At 45.3% G+C, this 27,426-nt stretch overlaps 1 protein-coding gene across 2 annotated transcripts in view; it reads right to left on the bottom strand.

Moving 5' to 3' along the window:
- Positions 1-20,660: 20,660 nt before the first annotated feature.
- Positions 20,661-27,426, bottom strand: part of LRP2 (LDL receptor related protein 2) — a 194,546-nt gene continuing 187,780 nt past the window's right edge. For both annotated transcript variants that reach the window (XM_073882829.1, XM_025852083.2), the window contains exons 76-79: positions 27,208-27,309; positions 25,539-25,646; positions 22,445-22,516; positions 20,661-22,255 (exon numbers count right to left, since the gene is read on the bottom strand). In XM_073882829.1, coding sequence (XP_073738930.1) covers positions 22,097-22,255; positions 22,445-22,516; positions 25,539-25,646; positions 27,208-27,309 — 441 coding nt within the window. In that variant the 3' untranslated portion in view covers positions 20,661-22,096. The remainder of the gene's footprint in view (positions 22,256-22,444; positions 22,517-25,538; positions 25,647-27,207; positions 27,310-27,426) is intronic.

Below are 27,426 nucleotides of genomic sequence, written 5' to 3'. Positions count from 1 at the left end.
TAAGAGCATAATGCTATTTATCAGCACTAGTGGTTACAAGTGGAATCGCCAATGCATTAATAATGATTCTGAAGGTAAGCAGCTCCTCTATGAGAGGTTAATTAACTCTTTCAGGAAACCAATTAGAAAACACTGCATCCTCTTTTGGGGGATATCTGACTCCTGAATGGTGTTTGATTCACTGAGAGTCTGTTAAACATCATCAACAGTCAAGGGCTTCTAAAAGTTAGCCACTGACTGAAAACTTTTCCTTTATTTATTTCTTAAACCTGTCCTTTCTATTTTTGTGGATGAGTACCCAGAGATCTACTTACTTGACTATTGGCTAAAAGTCACAAATGAGGCATTAACGAACTTACCCTGTTTGATTCCAAAAGCTAACCCTCCTGGACAGTTCTCTGTTAAGTAAACCACTTCCCTGCTGTGGGGAAATGGAGTTACAAGGCTGGTCATTACTTTGAAATGACACAGAGGAGCTGTCATGGATTAAATTTTGTCCCCCCACAAAAAGAGGTATGCTGGAGCCCAAGTACCTCAGAATGTGACTCATCTGGAGACAGGGTCTTTACAGAGGTGATCAAGCTAAAGCGAGGTCATTAAGGTAGGCCTTAATCCAATATGACTGGTGTCCTTATGAAAAGGGAAATTTAGACACAGAGACAAGCACACCTTGAGGGAAGGCAATGTGAAGAGACACGGGAAGAAGACAGCCATCTACAAGCCAAGGAGAGAAGCCCGGACCAGAGCCCTCCCTCACAGCCATCGGGAAGGACCAATCCTGCCAGCATCTTGATTTCCAAATTCTAGCCTCCAGAACTGGGAGACAATAGATTTCTGTTGTTTAAGCCAAAGTTTGTGCTACTTTGTTACAGAACCATATGATGGTATTAACATGGCATTGTTTGGGCAAAACCATGGAGTAAAGCAATCCTAGCGAGCTCATCTAGTCCGCCTTCTTGATTCTAAGCATCTTTCCCAGATGAACACCTTTAAAAAAAACTGTGATAAATCTGCCTAGAAGTGCTTCACATGTGGTTAAGAACAAAGACTCTTGGATCAAGCTGCTGGAGTCAAAACCTCACTCTGCCCCTAGCACTGGCTCTCCTGGCTCTAGACCCCATTTTTCTCACCTGCAGACTGGTGACAAGAATACCTACCTCAGAAAGTTACAAGAATTAAAGTAGTGAATGCATGTCAAAGCTCAGCACAGTGCTCCATAAATGTTAGCTGTTGTTACTGTTTATTTTGTTGGCACCTTCTCAAATTAGCTGAGATGCTCATGGCAGAGCTTAGCTATGGGTCAGCCCCATCTTGACCTGTTATTTGAATGGACTGGCCCAAGACAAGGACAAGAGCAATATTCTGAGTTTTGTTCTTCCTCGTTTTATAAGTTAAGTGTGATAAGAAGGGATTGGATTCACAGCAGAGCACTCAGAACGATGAAAGGGAAAAGAACCAAGACCTGTGGGAGAGAAAAACTGTCACACAAAATGTCCTTTGGTCACCATTTTCTCAATACCCACTCTGCCGGCCTGAGGTACTGTGACAAAGATGGAGGACTGGCCTGACAAGGCCGCCAGTTACTTGACATGTGTTAGAATGGGAATAGCAGAGTTGCAAGACCCTTCAGATCTCTGACTCATCTTCTAATTTAAAAAAAAGGAACAGAAGCCCTGAAAGATAGGGAGACTGCAACAAGATTATCTGTCATTTTCCCAATAGAGCAAGGCTCAGATAAGACATGGGTTCCTTCTTTTGTGAGAAAGATAAGAGAAGGAAGACTGATCCCCGAGAGGGACCTATAGAGCTCTAAGAACTCCACCATCGTCATCCCTGAAGAGTTGCAGAAATGAGATGATGATAGTGATATTACCAAATATTGAGCAACTACTACATGCATGGCACGGCGTTGATCATTTTGCATGCATGAGTACCTCGTTTACTCCTCACACGACGACCTTGCAGGGTGGCTGCAAAAGAAAGTAGAGCTCAAGTAGGATACTAGGACCGTAGTAGCTCAGGCAGCATCTAGAGCTGGGGGGCAGCAGTCCGGGCAACCTGCTCCCGCTCTGGACAGCCTCTCCCAGAGGCAGCCACCAGCAACAGATGCTGCTAAGGGTCCATCTTGCTCTCTGCACATACATTTTTAGAACATCTAAGCCACAGCAATGAGAAGTCTTACCTTTTATGAGTGACGTAGATTCACTTGGTCTTCCATATGGAGTTTTGAACTATGAAAACTACCATCAAAAATAACCATCACAATCATCTTGATGTGAGAACAGGTTCTTATACAAAATCTTTGGTGAATTTAGGTCTGATATTCTTTGTGCCACCATAAATTAGCTGAAACCATTGCTCTTCTCCTAGATAATGACACAGCATCTCCCCCTTGAACTTGTTTAGCACTGTGTAATGAAATGCAGTGGAAATTGCAGGAAATATTGTGGTTGGGTTTTGAACGTGACACTCAACCCGAACACTGTGACAAGGGTACTGTGGGATAAAAAAAAAGAAATGGGTGTGACATAATTGGGAGGTCCAGGTCCTTCTTTAGGTGACACAGAAGCCTGGGGATGACAACAGAAACACCATTTGGGGGACCTGTCTTACGGCTCTTTGGTACAAGTGTCTCCATTTAAACCCAAAACTAAGAACAAACCAGGGAGGGAGGCTCCACTTGGGATGGCCCCTCAGCCCCCAGAAGCAGTGTGCTGATAAGAGGCTACGTCTGAGGATGCCTGCATGTGTAAGTACCAGCCTATTTCCTAGTGGTTAGCATTGTATTTGGCTCTAAGTGAGGTGACAAGCATCTCCTGAGTGTCTTCTGTTTTCGGAGCCAAGTCGAGGGCTGGCAGAATGTCCTATTGCAGGATTGCATAAGATCTCCCTCTACATTTCATCCCTAGATGGTTAAAGTGGCAACTGCTCTTCCATTTCAGCAGGAAGTGAAGTAAGACCACCTGTTCCTTCTGTAAGTTGCCAAGGAAGCTTGCAAAAGGTACCTTATGAACCCAAAACAAGTTAGTGCAGAAAGAAAGTGAATGAGTAATCATAGAAAGTCATACCATGTATTGAACATTTTTATGTGATGTGTGCTACAATGCATTATGTGATATAATCTTCTCAACAACCTTATAGCAGGTGCTATTATGATGAATCATTTTACAGATGAGAAAACCAAAGATTTGAGTGTCCTGCCCAAGGACACACACACACACACAAACACACACACACACACACACACACACTTTCCCCTCCTGACCTGACTGACGTGGAACCCAATCCTGGTTCACTTATGGATGACTTATGGATGTCTCCATTCCTCCTGCCCCTTCCCTCCCACACAAGGCAAGTTTTCAGAATGACATTCATGTGTTCTAATTTATTCTCCTTTCCTCTAGGGGAGTAGGACTTAAGTCTACGGTAAGAGAAGTTAGCCTGTAAAATATTTTCACATTTTCCAGTGCTACCTAGGCTAGGATAGGTAGCCTAGGTACCCTTCTTTTCTTCCTCCATACTAAAAATGGAAAGCAGGAGAGTGTTTTCTAATTGATCCAAACTCCTCTGTGATTCAAAAAAAAAAAAAAAACTCCCCCAAGCAAAGATAAAAGAAAATAGAAGCTAAGAAGATTCAAGATTTGTTAGGAAAATATTTTGATATTACACTGGAGTGGATCGCTAGGAAAATGTATTTACGACTTTTAATGAAGCCAGAAGCTCTCTATCAGGAGGAGGAGAACTCTCACTGTGGGGAGGTCCCCTGCCGGCGACTGCCTGGCCGCCCAATAGTGGATCACCTCATTTGGCCAGCAGGTGGCGCAAGCTTGAACGCTCAGTGGTATTAAAGAGGGCACGCAACCAACGAATCATGGAACACTACATCGAAAACTAATGATGTTATGGTGATTAACATAACCTAATAAAATAAAATTAAAAAAAAATAATTGCCAGAGAGCAAATGGCTACATCTCACCAGGAAATGGTTGCTTGAGCTCTTTTAAGGCCAAGTTTAAGGAAGATTTACTTTTCAAAATCAATTAAAACAAAAAACAAAAAAAAACAAAACCCACAAGCCCTTATAGTATTTTTTAGATAGAAATAGTATATTAATGAAGCCAGCCTATCTACCTGTGTGTCAAGTGAATTGGATCTGGGAAGCTGTTTCAAACTGGGGAGGAGGGCCAGGCAAGACACAAAGGGGGTCAGGGTTTCCTGAGAGGCAGCACGTACCTCTCATACTTGTCTCATTCTCCTCCTAACCCTGAAATACACTTAATCCTGCCACCACATAGAAGGTGTCACCATCAAAAAGATTAAGCACTTAGTCCAAGGTCACACTGTTGGTTAGTGGCTAAATTAGGAGTTGAGCTCTAGTGTCTTTAATTCCCAAATCCAGCCTCTTTTCACTGCATAGACCTGTTCTTCTCTTGGTCATCCTGGGTAAGGAAGCCCTAGACGAGGTCAGCCCTTTCTCCGAATGGTTTGGGGACAAGACACAGCTGCTTCCCGAAGCTGGTCTCCTCCCTTCCCCTATTCCTTCCCTGCAACACCCCAGGCCCCAGGGAACAAATGGAAAAGGAGTGAGAGTCCCCCGCCTCACTCTCTCACCTGTGCTCCGTTTTGGTCAAGATTAAAGCATGCAAACCCAGTGGTGCCATTTGGACGCTAGGGGGCACCCGATGCTCATAAAACCCCTGGGATTCCACGCAGAGTCCTGCCGTTCCAGTTTGCTCTGACTGGGAAGGACCACAGTCTGTTCCTCTGCCCCTAAGAAGTTATCCCATCTAATGGATCAAAACCTCCCATGCTTCGAAACAAACTCGTTTCTTTGTTTAATAGCTTTTTCTTACTCTAGAATTCTTCCTTTCAGACCATCTCAATCTGGCATTGCTCTAGTTTACTGCTATGAGAACACAAAGAGCAGGTCTCCTGGGTCTGATGGCAAACCATCGTGCTCCCTGCTATCGCTAGCCCCTAGCATAACCCAGAATAACACTGAATACAATCAATCAATGAATAAATGTAGTTTTTAAAAGAACAAGCAGGTGATTAAAAACACAGGCATAAGAGAAAAATCACCCCCATCTCCAAAGTCCTGTGCCCACAGCTCACCGTGCTTAAACGCCTTCATGGAGAAAGGAGCATGGATGGGTGAAGTCAGCCACTTGGAGAAGCTGCCATTCATTCCACTGGGGGAAGCCCAGAGCACAGCGGAAAGAAGGGGAGCGGTGGGGTGTTCTCATTTTGAGAATAGGTGCCCCCCTACATGCAGAGGCCCTTCAAAGCTGGGCCCTTGGCAACAGCCTTTGAAATAACTGAGCGCTGGCAACACAGGTTTGACATGAATATGCAAATTAGAATACTCAAGTTGCCCACTTCATGCTTTGGGACCTTTTTAAAAATTCAGCCACTAACCATGACGAACAAAAAATAAAGGAGAAAGAAAAAGGTTGACCTTCACTTGGTTTCTCCCACTGACCTCCCTGTGCCAGAGCCAAAGCACTTTTCAGATGAGAGAGAACGATGGCGGGGGTGTCCACGAGGAGCAGAGACCGCGGAGCGCTAAAGACATTTTCACCTCCCCTCTCTAACAAAAGCTCGGGGATGGATAAATAGGCTCTACTCAGTTCCGTCAATCAACTGCACTTGCTCTATTTCCATTGCCACTAAAATGTATAAAAAGCTACCATTTGCTACAAAGCCCCCACCAGGGCATTCAGGCAGCTCATGGGGGAGCTTACTGAGTAATGTCTGTAAACTTGCCAGGCCACTAATTGTGCGTATCATTTCCTTACAGTCTCTCCATCCTGTCACTCCGGCCCCAATAATCACTTTGGCTTCCATACTTCTTTCTTTGTTCGCCCTGCTCCCTGGAGGTGGACCTGGAGGGAGGCACCTCCGAGGCAGGCATGTCTTTATAACTAGATGTGACAACGGGTTTGGGGAATTCGCTGGCTACACATAATTATGAAGAAGAATTCTGCATCATTATCCATTCCTTTTCTGAGACAGGAACGTGAGTGGTAAGGCTCTCTGGTCCCAGGTGTTGACTGACTGACTGACCCACCCTGCCTGGAGGGGGAGGGGGTGGGACAAATTTCAATAAAGCCTGAAACAACGGTCAAACCAAACCTAATACAAAGAGCTGAATGGCAAAGAAACAAAAAAACAAAACAAAACAAAGCAAAAAAACCACTTATTCAGTCTTTGGAAGATGAATTACCCCCGAGTTCCAAATTCCTGGCACCCTTTGAGGCGAATCCGCTTGGGGACATTTCTTTGCCTGGGTAGCATCGTGGAGGGGGGCGGATTTCAGGCTTTGGCCACGGGGCTAGAGTCGCGAGCTGTGGAGGAGGGGACAGGCCAACCAAGTTTTACCTGCCGGTGCTGAAGCAGGACAAGGTGGCCTTTCTGTCTGGCGGAACGTGACTACCACACACCAACAGGGATTTAAAAGAGTCCTCCCTGGCTCCACCCCTGTAGGCCAGGAGAAGATGACCGCCGCCCCCACACCTCCACGGCCAACAACATTCTCCAACCCCCAGCCCCAAATTCCCCTCCCATTTGTGAGGACTGTCCTTGGCCTGTGGCCTGAAACACAAACACTTACGAGCCTGCTCCTTCTGTGGAAATCTGCTCCAAGCCTTCAACACCTTTCAGCGTTTGTTGGATTTTATCTCCTTATGGAGATGGGAACAGGGATTAGGAACCACGTTTTGCAGACGGGGAAAGTGAGGCGCTGGGCCCACAGATACCCTCCCCGGGGCGCAGAGCAGCAGAGCCACGCTGAAGCGTGAAGATCTCTTCCGCCAACCCGGTGCGCCAAGGTTACCTCCGCATTGAATGGATGTGCCCGTGTGTTTCCCACCCTTGGTCCTTCTCCCTCCCCCTGCAGATCCACTGAGTCGCCTTGGGGCCTGGAAGCTTCCACTGGGGAGTGGAAACTTTGGCTCTTCTCTGGCAAGTCTCCTGAATGGGGTGGGGGCAGGGATGTGGGTGAGGTGGAAACCACCACCGGTGTGGGGTAGGTTCAGGAATTCCTTTTACGCGGTTTCACTGTCAGCCTTCACTGCTGAGCGTAACTGGGACAGGCCATCATATTTTATAAGCTGTGAAGGGAACGGCAGTGATCCAGAGAAACACAGCGTCCGGATGGCCCGTGAGAAGCTCTATTGCATTGGACCAACCCCCAAGGTCCTCTTTATTTTTTTCCCCAATCCTTTGGTCACGGTTCCTAGCATCCTTATTGTGGGCAGGGAGAGGGGACAGGGGCAGCGGGAAGCCATCTGGCTGCCCTTTGGGTGAAGCTTTGTCAAATCAGTTTGCTGTAGCTAGTAAGGGGTGGCAGGGAACTAACTGGAAGCACCTTAGGTAACCTGTTTGGTCCATTAACATTTGCACCCATCTGGCCAGCTCCTCATATTCCTCCTTTCACTTTCCCATTAGAGGGAAGATGGGAGGAGACCCCAAGCTGAAATCCATTGGTTGAATCCCCTAATTTCAAATCTTGTGTATTCCAGAAGTCTCTATAAATGTAACTCTGGTTCCGATAGTAGCCAAGAAGGTTACATTCAGGCGGGGCGGGGCCCGGGGCGCTTGTGGCAGCCAGGAGGCGGTGGGTACCAACAGTCCTGCCAGCTACCCATGGGCTTCTTTCCCGACAGCCCGCATCCCTTTGGGTCAGTCCTCGGCTGCCAAAGAGTGATCTGGTCATCTTCCCCCTCCCCAACCCCGACGCAGCCCCAGTCACGGCTCTCTCGCCAGCATGATAAATCTTTGATGAGGTACCTCCAGAAGGACTCCCCTCTCTGTGTTTCCATCACACTCCTAGTGGTGCACCTCTTTCCATGGCCTTCTCTGCCCATTCACTAAGCTTCTTGCCCCAGGGACGGGCCCCAGACTCCCTTCGGGAACCCGTCTGGGGGAGACTATGAACACTTAGATGGCCGCGGTCAAGATGTTCCTTGCTGCGGAAACTCGGCCGCCCTCGGGACCAGCAGATGCCTCTGCACTCCTTCTTCAAGTTGAGTTCTTACCTGACTAGAGCACTTTCTAGTATGTGAAGCAGCAGAAATGCCTTTGGCCTCCAGTTTGATCGTTCCAGCTTATTCGAGAATTATCTGTCTGGAGCTGATAGCCCTGAGTCTGCCTTCACTCTCCCTGAGGGCCTGCAACATCTTTATTATGCAAACACAAGTCCCCAGTGCCTGCCACCGAAATCAAGCCCTGATTTGTCCGGATTCCAGGACAGGGTATAGAAGGGGTTTCATTCTGAGACCTACACCATTAATCATCTGTTTGGAACTGAGAATGAATTTCTCATGGAAACAATGGGTCAATGGGCGGTTCAGGTTTCTCTCCAAATAGCAAGAGCCCAGGGAATCCAAACCATGGCTCAGCTGTAGAGCGAATGGTACTAGGCTTGGTTCCGTGTTTGGACAATAGAATTCACACAATCAGGAGAGAGGAGAATACAGAAGAAAAAAGAAAAGAAAAATGTTTTTCTGCTTTTGTGGGTACAGAACTGGTCCTGGGAAAGTTCCTAAAATAAACCAGGCACATTTTGCCTTTGGCTTCCTGCCACTTCCCCCTTGGACCCCTTCCTCAGCACCTAACAGCCTGGCCTCAAGCCTTCCAGGACTCCTGCTGTTTGAAATGCCTCAGCTTGGCACCCTGCCCAGGCCTGGCCTCATCCTCAGCAAACCGAAGGCCCCAGCAGCAGACCTGCAGCCCCAAGCCCACAGGCCGCACTGCACGGATCTGCCATCTTACTGAGTCATACAAGGGAACTGGCAAACTCGACTTCTACTAGAGTGGGAGGGCCGGGCGAGTGTAGCGGCCCCGCGAGCCCGCACAAGAACTCCTGGTAGATGGGGTGCCATCAGGAAGCAACATCCCCAGGAGAGTCACAGTGGCTGCAATGCTCTGCTCACTGGCCACGCTGCAAGCCCCGGGCTAAGTGGTTTGCCTCCTTCATTTAGCCAGCAAATATCTGAGCGCTGAGAACAGCGGTGCGAGCCTGAGGACTTGGCTGACAGCACAATTGAAACAAATGTCCTGTCCTTGGGGAGCTTACAGTCTCATCCATTATCTCATGTAGTTTTCATAATAACCTAGAAGCCTGATACCGTCATAACCCCCATGTTATTCAGTTAAAAAAAACCTGAGGTGCCTGGAGATTAAATTTGCACCACAAGAACGTGCTGGTTTAGGCAATGAAGCTAGGCCTCCAAGCCAGGCTCGGTGACGCCTGCATCTAGGTCTTCACCGCTGGGCACAGCCATCTGGAAGCCTGAGCTCCCAACTCCCGGACCCCCACCACAGACAGATAGGGCCAAGAACCTGGGTTCGAGGGCCCCACGTCGTTGCTTTTGTCAGCCCCTTCCTTTTCTTGTCTTCTGAACCCACAGACTCTCAAGAGGCTACACATTTCCCCCAAGCTGAGGGGAAGGGGCTGGGAGCCATGGGTCATATGTGAACTGGGGGCTGTCTTTATGACCATGGCCTCCCTGGATCTAATTAGAGGTTTTCTCAAGCCTCCCTGAAGTCTCAAGAACGGGTCATTGTCAAAGGAGTGAGTCATTGTATAGATAGTTCCATCTTGAAATAAAACATAAAAAATACCAGGTTCATTCAAAAGCTCTTACCCGGGACCTAAAGGATTGATGTATTTTATCACCAAAAAAAAATTAGAAATATAAAGTCTCTTTGCAATCCAGTGTGAGACATGCACACTCACTCATCAGGGAGTTAAAGAAGCAAATAAAGGTACCTAGAGGGGCCAGGGTTCCTGTGAGGTCTGAGAGTAGGTACATTAAGTCAAGGCCACCCCTGACTTTTCTAAAATTGAATATCTGTTTAGTGCTTTAGGGTGACTCAGTGACTCAGTGTTCTTCAGAAACAAACAGACCAAAACCCTGGGACACACTTCCTCTGCTCACATTTGATCTCTGAGAAATGCCCTTCACATCTGTAAGCTCAGAATGCCTCTCTTGTACAGAACTTTTGGTCCACCTAGCTCAATTTTAGCTGCATATTCTCAGAAAACTGTTAGCCATCTCCTCCCATTTAGAACAGCTATGATATATGTAGTTCTGGCCAGCAAAAGCATTCTGACCCAGAAAGAGGGCTTCCTCTCCCATCCCTTCACCCCTGCCACGCTCCACTCCCTCGTTCCCACGTGGAGGTGAGGCCCTTCCTTCCCCATCCCCTAAGCCTTCTTCTCCAGGGCAAGGCCAAGAGCACCAACTTCATGCCCCTCAAAGGCTGCCTCTGCCAGCTTAGCTGCAGAATGAAGCGAAGAGAGAAGAGGGAAAGGGGAAGCAAATAGGGGAGGAGAGAGGAGGGTTAGGAAGCTTCCTCTAGTGCTTACTTGGGATGGTCGCTCTGTCCAGAAATCTGGCAAGTGGAAGGCCAGGCCATTTTTGTATTTGGGTTGATTCATCTTTTGCTAAATGCCACACAGTCCTGGCTGAGCAAATTTTTCTGTTCCATTCCCTTCTGGTAATCAAGTATACTAGGGTATGGTGAAAGCATCAGATGGAAGTTAAAGACTTACCCGGTATACCTTCCAGATCCTTCTTTGAGGCCTATGTACCCATCCCCCAGCTGCTAAGTTCTCATAACCATGCCCTTTGATGGACTTGACCTCAGCTAGCATGTTGCTTCACCCAAGGTTATGGGGTGTGTTATAGAATGAATGTTTGTGTTCCCTGAGATGTATGTGTGGAAACCCATTCCCCAGTGTAATGGTATTTGGAGGTATGGTCTTTGGGAAGTAATTCTGTCACGAGTGTGGAGCCTTCATGAATGAGATTAATGCCCTTCTAATACAGGCCCCAGAGAACTTCCTTATCCCTTCTGCCATATGAAGACACAGCTAGAAGAGAGCCAACTGTCTGAGAAACAGGAAGTAGATTCCCACCAAACACTGACACTCCAAGCACCTTGATCTTGGACTTCCAAGCCTCCAGAAATGTGAGAAATAAATTTCTTTTTTTTTTTTTAAGATTTTATGTATTTATTTGAGAGAGAGAGAATGAGAGAGAGCACATGAGAGGGGTTAGGGTCAGAGGGAGAAGCAGACTCCCTGCCAAGCAGGGAGCCAGCCCGATGCGGGACTCGATCCAGGGACTCCAGGATCATGACCTGAGCCGAAGGCAGTCACTTAACCAACTGAGCCCCCCAGGTGCCCAAGAAATAAATTTCTATTGGTTATAAACCACCATACAATGTGGTACGGTCTCTCATATTCTGTTATAGCAGCCCAAAGAGACTAGCACAGGCGGTTGGTGGCCAATGCCTGGCTAATCAAAGGCTTGGTCCCAGCCTCAATTAGGGACAACTTAGAAGGACCATTCCCAGCTCCAGAGCATCCTATAGGGTTGACTGAGGCCTTCATGACAACTGTATCAGAGTTCATCTTCTCCCTTTGCCCCATCCTGCCTTTGTCCCACCCATCCTTATAGCTGCATGAATAGCTTTCCAGAACATTCTTGAGGTCTCATGTTAATATTTAGTTTCATAAAGGGATGGATCCAAGTATCTTTCATGGATGTATAGATAGACGAAGAGAGTCTTTTCTTCAACTCCTTCAACCTGTCCATTAACTGAGTAGAAGGAGTATAGGTTTGCCATCAACTGGGATCTTTAGAGAAGTTCTGCTACCACAGACGTGTCTTCCCCATGAATACAGTCTGCTATGTGACCTGGCCTTGAGGGTTACCCTGTCTGGAGCTGGTGGTACCAGAGGTAAATTAGCAAATGAATTGCTGGCCCACATAGAAGTTTACCTTCTGGAGGAAGAGAGAGACAAAACTAGGAAACAGACTTAGTACATAAAATATGGTGGCCAGGACTAAGAAACAAAAATAGCTGGTGACAGGACACAGAAAAACAGAGGGTAGAAGCTAGGTAAAGTGGGACGGATGGGACCTCGCTGAAACTGATAACTCTGATGTGACTTAATTAAACTAGAACGCTAAGTAATTGTTAGTAAAATATAATTCTTTTGATAAGTGATACTTTTCAAAGAATGAGTCTCATGGAATTAATAAAAGAGGGTCTTCCTTTATGAAAGATTTTATTTTTTTTAATTTTTTAAAAGATTTTATTTATTTATTTGACATAGAGAGAGCACAAGCAGAGGGAGAAGCAGGCTCCCCTCTGAGCAGGGAGCCCGATGTGGGGCTCCATTCCAGGACCCTGGGATCATGACCTGAGCCGAAGGCAGACGCTTAACGACTGAGCCACCCAGGCGCCCCTATGAAAGATTTTTAAAAAACTGATCTTCAATCCCCCATTTAAGATATACAAAAAACAGGCAACTTGACCACATTGCTAATTTCTGGCCAACCTGACCAAGACCTAAGTCTTCTCCTGGCTAGAACAGAGATCTTTCCATTACATCATGTCTCAAATCACAGACCGGGCCCAGAAGCCAGGGCTGACCGTGGTTAGAGATGTGGCTCTGGACTGAAGCCTCCTGGTTCAAAGCCTGGCTCTGCTACTTATTTGTTGTGTGGTTTTGAGCAGCCTTTTTTTTTTTTTTTTTTTGAGAGCAGCGTATTTTAATTCTATTTTCCTCCTCCAGAAAATGAGGATGTTAGTAATAGTACCTCCCTCAGGTTGTTAGACTCTTTAAATGGGATACTATGTATAGAAACTATGTACAGAAGAGCATAGGCTAACTGCTCCTCGGCACCAGCTATGGACCCAAGTTCCTACCAAGCCTGGTCTCAAAAGTCCAGAAACCCAGGGCGGTTTCATGAGTGGTCCTCTACATCCTGCTCTGTCGGAGAGCATTGTCAGGTTTTCAGGATCAAGAGACCCGGGGGGGGGGGGGGGGCGGAGTTTCTTTCCCTACCTCAGGTGAACTTGTAACAGCCTGTTTCCTCTCAGTAATCTGCCGGTCAGCGCAGGAGGTGAACTCCTCAGATGTCTTTAAACAACATTTGACCTTTATGGGGAGATTAGAAGAAAAAAGCCAAGATTTAAATTTAAATGGCCCCTTATCGTGACCAGAGTGACCTCACAAGCGTTAACTCCTCTGAAACAACCTGTGAGGTAGGCGGGATAAATATGCACTCGTGAGATCATTCATCTTTCACTTGGGGTGCAGCATTCAGCAGATTTCTTTCTGGCCTTAGCCTTTAACTTTTTTCATTTATTTACTTAGCTGACATTTATTGAGCACCTATCAAGTGCCAGGTTCAATGTGAGGGGCCATGGATGGAGTGAAAACTAGCCGTCGTCCCGAAGACATTCACACAGGGTAGGAGGAGATGCAGAAAGGACTGATGATAATAAATTATATTGTAGTCTTACTGCAGCAAGACCAGAATGAAGGCAAGCCAGGAAGGTCCGTGAGAGTACAGGAAAGGACTGTGCATCCCACTTGATTAGAGAGAGACCCACCAGGAAATTTCAGATAGAATTTTTAGTCTAGGGTTAGGTGTCTGAGCTGTTTGACTCCACCATACATTTGGAGGCAGAGCTCAGAAAAATCACCGCAGCTGCCTTTCACATTTTCCTGTGTCTTTGTTTCCCGGGAACAACCACCTTGCATGGTGGGACACAGAAGAAGTCACCCCATGAATATTCGGCCTGTCCTCCACAGAATAAACCAAGGCATTGGTTCATTACATATTCAAACGCTAATGACTTGCAGGAGGAAAGGGTTAATGCTGGTTGGCACAGCTAGTCAGGGCTGGCCTGGCCTTTCACAGGGAGAGAAGCCCGCAGCCCACTGGGGAAGGAGCACCCCAAGAGACGGTCCAGCACGGGAGTTCCCTCACGTGACTGAAGCCCTCTCCTCCAAGGGCTCTTATTAAATCACATTAGTGCTAACTGAAGGCAAGATAGTAACGCACAGGGGCCAGAACTGATTTCTCTGCCCTCAGTAGAACCCAAGTCCCTGAAGGCTTCCTTGGGACAAGCAGTTTGGCTAGGAGCTAGGGAACTGGGCAACTGTTAGTAAGGGAACAGAGATGGACAGGAATCAGGTCTAAGTGGGTTAGGATGGGATATTTCCTTGCCAACCTATGCTAGAACTCAGTGAGGCAAAACGGTGCAGAGTGCAGACCGAGGGGCCAGACTGATCTGGTGTCCTGGGTCCAACACTTAGTAGCTGTAAGACCTCGGGCAAGTTATTTAATCCTTTCCGACTTTGCTTTCCTCATCTATAAAATGGGGACGACAATAATAATCTACTTCATGACGTCGTTGGGAGGAATGAATGAGCTCGTGCTTGGAAAGTGCGTGAGCTTAGAAGTCTTGGCACATAGAAAACCTGCTGTTACTGCTGTTGTTGCTAGAAGGTATAGGTCACAAGAATCCACACAATTCCAACAGGGGAAGTAAAGGAATATTTTTCCTGGGTCATGGGCTTGTGCCAAGCATGCTGTATCATGTTCTCATCTACAAAGCATCTTTCTGTCTGTTATCTCCGTTTTCTGATCTGTAAGATGGTAACAATCATAGTCCCATGTAAGGCTCTCAGGAGAATTAAACGAGATACTTTACATAAAGCGCTCAGTAAATGTGAACTGCTACTATTTGATACCATGCCCCGGAACCTAGTAGATGCTCACTCAGTATTTGTTGAGTAAATGGTCAATATTAGCCTCATGAGAGTCCTGTGGAGTTTATCATCTCCGTGGTTTTTGTTTGTTTGTTTGTTTTAGGTAAGAAACTGAAGTTTAGTGAAGTTCAATAGCTTGCACAAGCTAGTTAGGGAAAGAGTCATGGCTCCAACTCTTTTTCTTTTTTAAGATTTTATTTATTTATCTGACAGAGAGAGAGACAGTGTGAGAGGGAACACAAGCAGGGGCAGAGGGAGAAGGAGAAGCAGGCTTCCCGCTGAGCAGGGAGCCCGATGTGGGGCTCCTTAGGACCCTGGGATCATGACCTGAGCCGAAGGCAAACGCTTAACTACTGAGCCACCCAGGCGCCCCTCCAACTCTACTCTCCGAGATGCCAAAGCTGACTCCTACACCACAGCTTGGTGGCCATTTGCCTAAGTTATTAACATTGGTGGCTTTATACTCTATAAACACCACAGCTCCACCCATTCTGAGAGGTAACCCACGTGGCCATCATAGCTGACTAAAGCATTTCCTCCTGGGCTGAACTGGGCTAAACCCCGTCTCTTTTCATGGGTTCTGACACAGAATTGTAAAAGGAAATGTCATGACTCAGTGATTTTCAGACATTATAGACAGCCTTCTACGGCCATCTTGGAAAACAAAAACAAGGCCCCAGATACCAGGTTGATGATTACAAATTCAAGTTTAAAATTTTGTCGTGTGGGGCGCCTGGGTGGCTCAGTTGTTAAGCGTCTCCCTTCGGTTCAGGTCATGATCCCAGGGTCCTGGGATTGAGTCCCACATCGGGCTCCCTGCTCAGCAGGAAGCCTGCTTCTCCCTCTCCCACTCCCCCTGCTTGTGTTCCTGCTCTCACTGTCTCTCTCTGTCCAATAAATAAAATCTTAAAAAAAAAAAAAAAATTTTGTCGTGTGTATTTTACCACAACTAAAAAATAAATTCAAGTTTGACTTTCAAAGAACAGAAACCACATGATTAATTTATTTTATTCCTAGGTTCACCTGTTCTTTAATCCAGAGACCACCCATGGGCCCCGAATCTCCTCAGAAGTCAGCAGGATACTATCGGTTCTTCACAGGTGCCTGCCTGCTCCACCAGCAGCCTCACGCTGGCTAGGGTCCCTTCACGTGCCTTAGGAAACTCGGCATGGGCCCGGGGTCCCATGAAAGGCCCCCGCAGCTTTGGATGCATAAACCATCGCAGAGGTTCCTGCAGAAAGGAACCCTTCATGGCAACTTCCAGCTCTGAAATTGACAGGCAGGATTTCAGATACTTAAAAAAGGGGGTGGGATTCCACTATGAATCTCTTTGGTAGCTCACCTAGAGAGAGAGACAGGATTTGAGGGTAAAAATTAAGATGCTGTTAGTGAATCTGCCTTCTTTGAAGTTGCTGTAACAAGCTTAGAACTTAGTGGAACAGCTGCAGTGAGTTTGAAATGAACCCAACTCCACATGAAGGCTCAAGGACAGATAAATCATTGAAACCGTGGCACTTGAAAGCTAGAGGAGAACTTAGAAGACTGTGTCCAACCCCTCCACTTTCCAGAGAAAGCTACTAATCAGCTGGAAGGTGAAAAGACTTACCCACGGTCACATGGCCAATTAGAGCTTCGGTCCCTCCAGTATGCCTGAGGTCTGTGTTCAGCCGTATACGTGAGGCCCTTGACAATGGTCAAAGACAGATAAACTGACAACCCCCCCCCCCCCGCCCCGCACATACACAAAGCCCAAGTGCTATCTTCATAATGTGAGTTTCTGTTGCAAATAAAGTCTCCACTGCCCTCCACCGAATGCGTTTGGTTGCTTTAAGATTCAGAAAATGGCAGCAAAGCTCTGTGCCAAGAACTCGAGGTCGCTTACTTTAAAAAAACTGAAGTATCGCTCTAAAATGCTTTATTTTTATAAGTTGCCTAAAAATAAGCGCCTGGGTGGCTTAGTCGGTTAAGCGTCTGCCTTCGGCTCGGGCCATGATTCCAGGGTCCTGGGATCGAGCCCCACATTGGGCTCCCTGCTCCACGGGAAGCTTGCTTCTCCCTCTCCCACTCCCCCTGCTTGTGTTCCTTCTCTCGCTGTCTCTCTCTGTCAAATAAATAGGTAAAATCTTTAAAAAAAAAAAAAAAGTTGCCCAAAAATAAAACCATGGAAACCTAGAAACAGTAAATACACAATCGCAGTCTTGGAAATAGACCACGTCCTACCTGACTTGCGGTAGAAGTATCATTCTGGTCAAGAAGACTCAGCACTTTTCTGAAGTGTCCTCTTCCTTGGTCCCTAAGAGGCCTCCTGAGGAAATCACAGCCACAGTAGGGCTAAGGAAAACTAACGAATAGAACATAATGAAAGAAAAGTCCCTTGGAGGGGCCCTTGGGTGGCTCAGGTCATAATCTCAGGGATCGAGCCCCGCATCGGGCTCCCTGCTGGAGCCTGCTTCTCCCTCTCCCACTCCCTCTGCTGCTCCCCCTGCTTGTGCTGTCAAATAAATGAAATGTTTTTTAAAAACTAAAGTCTATTTTTTTTTTTTAAGATTTTATTCATTTATTTGACAGAGAGAGACACAGCAAGAGAGGGAACACAAGCAGGGGGCGTGGGAGAGGGAGAAGCAGGCTTCCCACTGAGCAGGGAGCCCGATGCGGGGCTCGATCCCAGGACCCTGGGATCATGACCCAAGCCGAAGGCAGATGCCTAACAACTGAGCCACCCAGGCTATTTAAAAAAAAAAAAAAAAAGGAAAGAAAGAAAATGTCTCTTGGAGCTAAGTCTGGAAACATGGAAAGGGATAAAAGAATATAACTTTCTACATCAACTTTTCTTCAATCCAGCAAAGGTCTGGGTGCTAGACACTGGGAATTTTGTGGAAGGCCCCACCCCTGCCTTGCTGGAAGAAGAAATGTGGCTCTGAACGTTGGACCTGAATATGCATTTTACCTTTCTCAGCCTTGGTTTTCCCATCTTTCATGCCCAGGGGTATTTAATTACCTTCTTATTACATCTAAATAACAATAAAATGAGACCCCAATTTTATCATCTCCACTCCAGCCTCATTACAGACAAGATATGTGAATTCTTCCAAAGGCTCAGATAAAATCTTAAAAACCCCATAACATCTTTATTAAAAAAAAAAATTAGGGGCACCTGGGTGGCTCAGTCGGTTAAGCATCCAACCGTGGATTTCCGCTCAGGTCACGGTCTCAGGGTTTTGAGATTGAGCCCCTTGTGAGGCTCTGCGTTCAGAGGGGGTAGTCGGCTTGAGATTTTCTCTCTCTCTCTCTGCCCCTCCCCCTGCTCACTCACTAAATAAGTATCTTTTAAAATAAAAAAAATTTAAAAATTGAAGATCAGCCATTTCTATTTAGATCAGCTGTTCTAATGCTGGCTGTACATTAAAATCACCCATCGAGCTTTTAAAAATTTATTTCCTTTTTAAGAAAAACCTCTCCCCCTCTCCTCCACTCAGTGAACAACCATAAGCATGGCTATTATGGATGGAGGGCTCACTCTGTGCCAGGCAGTGGGCTGACTACCTTCTTTACACGTTACACGTTGTATTCCCAGTTTTCTAGAAGCAGCCTCTGGGGCTGAGATTGACAGCAGGATGGCCCAGCCCCCGTGATGAAAGCATTGGTTGGGAAATTGTCCTCCTGGCAAACAGTTATCACTAGGGGACACTGGTTACCAAAGGAACAGCCGTCAGTGCCCCTTGTCTCTCTGGTCAGCAGAAGCGGGGATGGCACTCAGTGACGGGCAATATTGTCATCTAAGTGGGACTCGATGACATCTGGTAGTTCCTAGAGACCTGTTTGTTTCTTATCACTGATTCCAGAGTATCATGGACACAGCATGAACACAGATGCCTGAGAAAAGTGGCCACAGCAGCACCTTGGTGAAGAACACAAGCTCTAGAGCCCGAGCTGCGTTTGATTTCTAGCCCTGCACTTACTGGCTGTGTGACTTTGGGAAAGGTGTTCAACCACTCTGTGCCTCATCTAAAAAATGGGCATAACAGTATCTACCTCATAGGATTGTTATGAGGATGAAATGAGATAAAACACGTAAAAGTACTCAGAGCCCAACCTGCCACATCGATGTTCCACAAGTTATTAGTATTCACATTCCTGGTGCCTCGAACACTGCGTACTATGGTGACAATTCGTGAATGTGTATTATTTGGAGAGGACAGCAAGTACAGCTGAAGGATCTGAGTTCCTAGCTCATTCAGGAAAGTGTGAGACAGACATAGGAATAGAGAGGATAGTATGATGAACCTCATGGACCCAATGCCCAGGTTCAACAAGTACAAAAAGTATTGTCTCATGGCCAATCTTTGTGTGTCTCCAACCTGTTTCTCCCTCTCTCCCCAGCACACACGCTGGTTGATTTCAAAGCAAAACGCGGATGTGAAGAAAGCAATTTTATGCTTTATGCTCTTAAGGGTGCTTTCTAAGAGGAAATACATGGTTATATAGTACTCCATCCGGACGTATGGCTTGTGACCATGATGAGTGCAGGGGGAAGGAACAGAGGATGATGGGCCAAGGGCAGCCAAGGGCTCCAGGCTGCAGCCCAGGGTTCTTTCCAGGACACCTGGGAAAGCTGTGTATCTCCAACCAGCCTCCTCAGAACCCTCCCTCACCCCAGAGCCTACCTAGTTCTTCACAGCCTTTGAGCCACCCTGAGATACGCCGCCTCAAAAGTCAAATAACGGTCTTTTCCCATTTCAGAGAAAAAACAACTTAATGGATTGAGTTCTCAATTTAAAGTTCTCCTCTCGGGCGCCTGGATGGCTCAGATGGTCAAGCGTCTGCCTTCGGCTCAGGTCATGATCCTGGAGTCCTGGGATCGAGTCCCGCGTCAGGATCCCTGCTCCTTGGGAGCCTGCTTCTCCCTCTGCCTCTCTCTCTCTGTCTCTCATGAATAAATAAATAAAATCTTTAAAAAAAATTAAAAAATAAAAAAAAAAGTTCTCCTCCACGGTCTCTGCATCAGCCTTTGTCTGCAACTGAGTGCCAATAGAACATAGGGTGAGTGAGTGAGCGAGCGAGCAAATAGTAAAAAACTTACTGGGAAACCCTAAAAATGGGTGACCAGTATGATCTGACAGCTTTCTATGGACACACCTGCTATGGTTGTGATCTTATACTATGCAGCGTAATGCATGCCTGCTAATAAAATGGCCCCTGCTTCATGCGATGAAATGAGCAACATCAACTTCAGTCCCGTAAATACTGCCTGCCCCCCCGGGGGCTCCCACACGGCCTAGCTTTCGAACAGCTGCCTGGGCTGGAGAGGGAGGCGGGGTCAGAACTGGGCACCGGAGAGCCTACCAGGAGGGGCGACGGGAGGCGAAGTACGCGGACTTCCCAAAGACACTAGCAGGCTTTCTCACTCCTTTCTGGAGTACACCCAAAAATGAAGCTGAGCAGAAAACCAATTCTTATAAATTCCCAAGACCCATTTCATATTGAGCTTAATGCCCAAGACAAATACCAAAGCCAGATATTACAAGCAAATCCAAGCGCAGGTTCTCTTGGCTTCCTTTTATGCTTGTGTTCACACTTTCTGTTGGCTGATGCCACCGTCCCAGAGCTAATGCATCCAAATACACCCCACTGAAGCTGGAATTCCAGTTTGGAACAAAAGCCTCTCCAGCTGCGACCATCCTCACTGCTCTTCCGTCCGGCTCAGCATGAGGAGCTCTGAGATCCCTCGGCAGTGGGTACTCTCACTGAGCTCTGTAACACAATTAGATCTGAAAAGGGAGACCTGGCTCAGGGCCTAGAATTGTAAGGAGGGAAAAGAGGAGGTGGAAACTGACTTTGAAAGGCAATTAAGGGGGCTGTCCACCCAGAGTTCAGGTGGGAACCTAAGGAGCTTACTCCTCTCTGAGATTCATTACCCCACCAGGCCTGTCAGGGCTGGATGTGCTGTGAATTCCTCCCCCCCAAAAACCCTGGGCACCCCTAGTTCTCAGGTGGCCTAGCATTCAAAGCCCCAAGTTCTCTGAGTAGCGAAGTACAACTGACTCATGAGCTGGTCTTAAGAAGCACACCAAAGAAGTCTGATAAAATACACATTTATTAGAAATTTTCTCAGCAGCATCATTTCCATTTGCTTTTCTAATCAAAGTACATTTCAAAAAAATTATAATAAGCTCCCAAAATACGAGCCACAAATATTTTGAGAACTCAGTAATAAAATAATCAGTAGTACATGTTTCATCCATCCATCCATCCATTCATTCATGGTTTTAAAAATGTGCAATATTAGCACAGAGAAACAGAAATGCTACGTAGTATGGAAATTGTATATTCCTGCCATGGTTCCCATTGTGGAGACTATACCCACTATTCAAGAGAAAAATCTAGGCTCTAGAGTACATTCCAGTACAAATGCATGATTTAGCCAAAAGGACCTTAAAAAAAGAGGGGGGTTCAAGAAGAACGGTTTCCCTTTCTATTCATGTTCAACTGAGGAAATAAATAGTCATTATAATGATATTTTCACACACAGAAACGAAAACCCAGCTGAGGCTTTGCTTAACTGGTATTTGTTTTGCACCATACTTGATGAAGACACAGATTTGGTTTTAGTGATTCAGCGGCCGAGCTCCAGTGTCCAGGGTAGGTAACCACCTGAGAGGCTAGGAAGGACGGAAATCACCGTAGGGTCCATCAGGCAAAAGAGTTCATTCGATTAGATAGCAAACTCTTTGCAGGACACTTGCACTTCATGACACATGACTTTCTCACCAATGTCGCAAATAAAAACGTTGACTTGGCAGCTAGTGAGGTAACACATATGAAATTGTTCTGGCTAGACAGCACAAATATGCAGAAGGGTGCCACTGAATTGGTTTTCTACCTTCTGCATTATCTGAGGCAGCTACAGTCAGATCCAGATGTCCATACAACACACAGCACCCTCTATCAATATGCCTGCTACTCAGGTTACAGGTAATGTTGAACAAATGTTGAACATTAAGTGCCAAGGCATGGAAAAAAAAATGGACCCAAGAGTGGGGCCTGGATTTCTTTCCTGGATAATCCTATAGGGAATAGGAGTGGTAATCCTTCTTTAGACATGGCTAAAGGCCCCAAGTCAATTCCTTTCCTTGTTGGATCATTTTCTATAATGATCACCAATCAATTCAGCAGTATGTTTATCAGCAAATTTAATGATGTGATAATCTTTCCAAATTTACAAATGTACAATATATTTATAGAATCACCTTCAGATAGCTTCAGTGCAAAGATATACATATAGTACACTGTGATAATTATTTGTAAAAATAGGAGACGGCATTAAGTAAAAAAAAAAAAAAAAAAAGACAAGGCAGAGTTTCCATTGACATTTCCAACTATAGGCAAACCGGGAAAAAATATATATATATATTTTTTTAATAAAGTACTGAATGTTAACTTTCTCTTCATCTGTTTGTAAAAAATATATGTGCAAAAGTGTGTTTCTAATTATTCCCTACCTAGCTGGCATGGCTATACCTCAGAGTCTTCTCTAACAAGGGTTGCGGTGTCTATGAAAGTGTCTTCTGTCGCAGTGTAGGTCGGCACTGGGCCTCTCGGAGAACTTTTAGCGGGAGGAGAAGGTGCTGGAGTTGCAGTCACAGCCTTGCCCTCCTTCTGTTCATTCTCCATCTAAGACCACAATGAAACACAGATCAGCCATTTATTCCCCCAACATGACTAGAAACAGTTTTGTGCGAAGAAAATGAATCTTTGCCGGTTTCCTCAGGATCATCTGAGTGCACATCCCATTTAGCCAAGCAAGAGATTGCTAAGGAAGAATGCCAAATGCTTGTGCTAAGACAAATGGTCAACAATTACCTCTGCGTAGATTGGATTTTCAAAGTTGGTGGTTGGTTTGGGTTTTCGTTTGAAGATATTCCATATTGTTGCCTAAATGAAAAAGGGGAAACAGAAAACCTTCAGTAATAGAATATTTTTGGCATGGATTTGATACCCACCCCCCCCCCCCCCCCCAACTCCCCGCCGGCATAAGTTTTAAAATGTCTTCTTCGTAAAGGACAAAGCAAATTTGGACCTGGGACCATGTGACCGGCCCCTGCAGTAAACTGTTCAGTTCTTCCTCAGATGGTCCCCAAACTGAAACAAACTGAAACTGAAAAGTCTTTGGGCTCTTTTCATCTAATAAATTTCAAAACATTTCCTTGATTTGACATATAGAGTTGACAGAATCTGTGCCTCTACAATCTAGAAGCTCTGACAGAGGCAAGATTTCTTTGGGGGCTACGGAAAATTAAGGAAAAAGCCAGCTTGGAACTCCCATTTCCTAAAATGGTGTCTTGATCCTTGGTCAAAACAAGCATATCCCTTCTCCTTTCATCATTTCCTCCTGTAATCAAAATACCATAGTGATAACAAAAAGAAGCACTTATTGAGAGTTTATTAGATATCGGGGGTTAGTCTACAAGTTTCCCAATTTACCCTCCTGGCAGCTCTGTGAGGTAGGTGCTCTTTTTTTTTTTTTAAACATTTTATTTATTTATTTGAGAGAGAGAATGAGATAGAGAGCATGAGGCGGGGGCGAGTCAGAGGGAGAAGCAGACTCCCCTCTGAGCAAGAAGCCTGATGTGGGACTCGATCCCGAGACTCCAGGATCATGACCTGAGCCGAAGGCAGTCGCTTAACCAACTGAGCCACCCAGGCGCCTGGTAGGTGCCCTTATGTTACAGATGAGGAAACAAGAGTCACAGCAAGCTCATATAACTGAATTGTAGGTGGAAGAGTAGGCAATGGTTATAGGACTCTGAGGCCCATCAGACTGAAGAAGCCAAAGAGAAATCACTGCAGATGATGGTGAGTAGCCTGGGTCTTGCTGAAAAGCTGCCCATGGTGCCCGTGCTGGATACAGCTCTGGCTGCCCAATGGAAGGAGACAAGGGAAGAGAAAGCCAGGGAACAGACACCCTACTCCAGCAGGTAGCTAAGGTAGCCCATATGTTTTAGGGGTATCTCTTGCTCTGCCAAAGTAGGGGGCCAACATGGGAAGGAGTGGGGGGCACATGACCACAGAAGACCATTCACCGTAACTCACATGTAAGTGAGCACCTACTCCGTACGTGACCGCCACCAAGAGAAAGAGGAACACATTCAGGTCAAAAGCCTGACCTTGGGAAGCTTACACTTATGCAAGCAATTACTAACAAGAGGAACTGTGGTGATTTTCATTGCTCTCTCCTTGGGAAATATCAACAGGATTTTGGAAAATGACACAACTGAGTCACAGGAATTCATGTTCCTAGATTTGAGTCCTTTGAGCTGATTTACTGATGAAAGATTTGTGAGCCTCTTTGGTACATTAACGTTAACCTAGGGAGATCCTAACCAAGTGCCTCTATGGCTTTAAGCTGCTTTCTCAGTGCCCAGGAGATAACCGATACAGGGAGATCAGTGAATATTCCAAGCAGAACAGACCTTAGAGGGTCTCAGCCTCAACTGATAAAAAGAAATAAAAGTAAGAGGAAGAGCCGACACACTGCAAAAATGAAGATAAGAAAGAAAGGGATTACAATGGGTGAAGATCCACTCTCATTTGAAAAGTCTTTCAGTGTTCATTTTGCTTCTGATGATAGATGAGCAGGTGAGAGGCTGCAGCACCCCCACCACATTCCCCCTCCTGCTCAGGCTGGGGCAGAGCTCTGTCTCGTGCAGAGGATCATGAGACTTGAAAAGGACTGGGAAAAAAATTAAGCAGAGAATATAAAATAAATCTGGCATTGCCTTGGGGTTGAGTCAAGCTCAGGGTACATTCAAGAAACACAACATTGTGACATTCAAGACTTGTGACATTCAAGTATTTTGGGGTCTGTGGAAAATATATCTCCAAAATCCAGTTTTAAATGTGGCCTCAAGAAAAAAAATTCAGTCCCTTGAAAAATATGAAACTGAAAATTCCTAAGACAACATTTGTATGTGTCTTGTTGTGTGTGTGTGTGTGTGTGTAAGAAGGAATTAGTACATAAAATATAAAAAGGTAGACAGAGATCTCTGTTACAAGCTCTTCATTACCATCAGTTTTTTTTTTTTTTTTTTTTTTTTTTTGAGAGAGAGGGGTGAAGGGAGGAGGCGCTGAAGTCTGACACAGGGCTTGATCTTAAGACCCTGAGGTCATGGCCTGAGTCAAAAACAAGAGTGGGAGGCTTAACCGACTGAGCCACCCATGCGCCCCTCATTAGCAGAATCAGACAGCTAGATCTTATTTAGCTTCATATGTATCTATTAAAACTAGTGATAGATTATACATTAACACAGAATTTTATATCAAATATATTTGACTTTCTGTAGACCACATAGTCTAAAAATTTCAAAGTGCCTGAAGGCATGATAGAGAAGTTCCATTAAAGGTCTTTTTTTCTTTTAATCTCCAGTGTTAAACCCTGTGCCTGGCACACTGAAGGCAAAAATATTGGTTGGTTGGATGGATAGATGGATGGATAGATGGCTAGATGAAGAGAGTATATATTAGTGCCATCTCGTGGTGAATATAGGTAACAGCAGTAGAGCTAGGAACACAGGACATTATTCAGGGAACAAAGATGTACACTACAGAAAAATTGCATTACATAAAAAAGGAAACGGTCTTCTACATGTATCCTTGACACAGTGAGCCCTTTCTTTTTACTAAGTCATTCTCTAAAATCAAGCACCTCTGGTTTTCTGTATGATCTCCCATGTCACAAGGAATATCATTCCTGTCTCAATCAACATTAGAAATGTGGCTTTAGCTGTGGAAAGTTTTTCAATTTATTATTTTTTAAAAATTATCTTTATTAACTGCCTACATATCTTGAGTCCGTGAGCCTATTAGGGTCTCCCTAGTCTCCCCTGGTATTAGTAAACCCAGCAATTCCTAAGCCCTTTGCAAATCCCGTATCATTTCCATAGCCAGCCACTGTTACCTGAGTTCCATCAGCACTAGGGGAAGTCGGCTTTGTGTCCGGGGCTATTTCAGAAGGGTTTATGGGACTTCCATAGTTCTGGTTATCCACATTTCCAGATACAGTCACCTGTGTGTGTATTAAAGGACATTCTCCAGTTTTGAAAGAATCTTGGCTGTGAAGTTTCTGATCAACTCTTTGGTTCTCTTTACTGCCTTGCTTTCCTACAGACATGGCCAGGCACTATTTTTCTTTTATGAGACTAATCCCATGGCCCAGGACTAGACACCGTTCCAATCTCCCCCAAATCAGGAGCACCAATCACTAGGTCATCTATGTCATGCCTTAATCCTGGGAGGCAAAAACACGCATCACAGTTACACTCTCACTTAGTAATGACAATTTTATTTTGTTCTCTGTATTCCCTTATTCCCACTATTGACCATATTTTTAGATAAACAACTCTGGCTATATATTGGCAACCAAATCCTAAAGGAACAGCATGAATTATTCCCTAACTCAGAGAACTGAGAATCTTATCTTTGGATATTTAGAATAAAATTAATAATCTGAGAGCACTGCTTATAAGAGGTTGAATGTCTGAAGCAAGAGGCATAATGGAATTAATACCCCTCTAGACATTTTTCTGTAACATTCATGTGACTCCAAGGTTCCCTCTTGTTACTATGAATATATAATTAAATTACAAGGCAAAAAATTCACTCTTTTTCCTATATTTTTACATTCACTCTTTCATTTCTTCTCAAACGTGGATATGTTTGTAAACGTGGCCTCATTTTATTTCAAGTGAAAATGCCAAATAAGATGCCACATCTATTTTATCATGTGATTAGATTTTTGCTATCTGGATATCAAAGGATGAGACAAAATGCTTTCAAGATGCAACATTTCTGATCTTAGGAAAGCTATTCATAAAATAAACACTTCTATATTTAAAAGGTACTGCATCTTACGATTTCAAAAGAAGTTTAGGCATTAACAATGAAACCGTATCTCACAAAGGCTCTAGTTGTTTGGACAAAGGAAGGGCAGACTAATAGTTGACAGGAAGTAGAAGTGGTGTGGGAGCTACTAATCCAGATCCCATGAAAAGTTCTTCCCCTTTATCTATACGCCTATGTCATCTCCCTGCTCCTCTTAAAGAGGAGCAATAGGGCTGCACCGAAGTAAATTGAGAGATCTGCCTATCACTTCTACAGACTTTTGCACTTTTCAGAAAAGTATGGGGAAGGCAAGCATAGGGAGGTCACCTCAAATAACACCCTTGTGATACCAATAAAAACCCAGAGTGTATATCCAGTCCCAAAAATCTCTACATAATGACCTGACAATCATTCACTTGTTCATTTCACAAATATTTACAGAGAGCTGTGTGTGCCAGGCACTGCTTGCCAAGCCCCTGAATGGACTCCTAATTCTTGCTTTGACCACTCAGAATGAAAAGGCTCTTGGTCAGCACCCCAAGAAGGGTTGCTAAACCCTGGCAACTATGCAACAAGTTGGTGTCATATCCTTGGGTCAGTCCTGTGACTGCATATAGCCAAGCTGAAGAATGGAACACGGTGTTTCCTTCCACTCGAGGATAAGTTGGGAGAACCCTAAGAGGGTATTAGTCAATAGAACAAGATCCGACAGCAGCAGCACCTAAAAGAAAGGGCTGATTTCTCACCTGGGCTGGCTGAACCACTTTGACATCACTGTCCCTGGATGCATACATCGGGTTTTCAAATATTATGGGCTGCTTCCCCATTTCCATGGCAAAGTTTTCACTCTGATGGAGAAAAAAAATATAAATATCTGGTTTATACACAAAGGAAGGTGCCCTGCTCACACCTGGAGAAATACCAGGTACTATGCCAAATTTACCCAAAAAGAACTTATCCAAAAA

This window comes from Callorhinus ursinus, unplaced genomic scaffold (genome assembly GCF_003265705.2).
Source record: "Callorhinus ursinus isolate GAN/ISIS: 27379988/994484 unplaced genomic scaffold, GSC_fseal_2.0 scaffold2, whole genome shotgun sequence".
NCBI lineage: Eukaryota > Metazoa > Chordata > Mammalia > Carnivora > Otariidae > Callorhinus > Callorhinus ursinus.
Note: the sequence above shows the minus strand (reverse complement) of the source record. Positions and strands in the feature narration are given on the sequence as shown.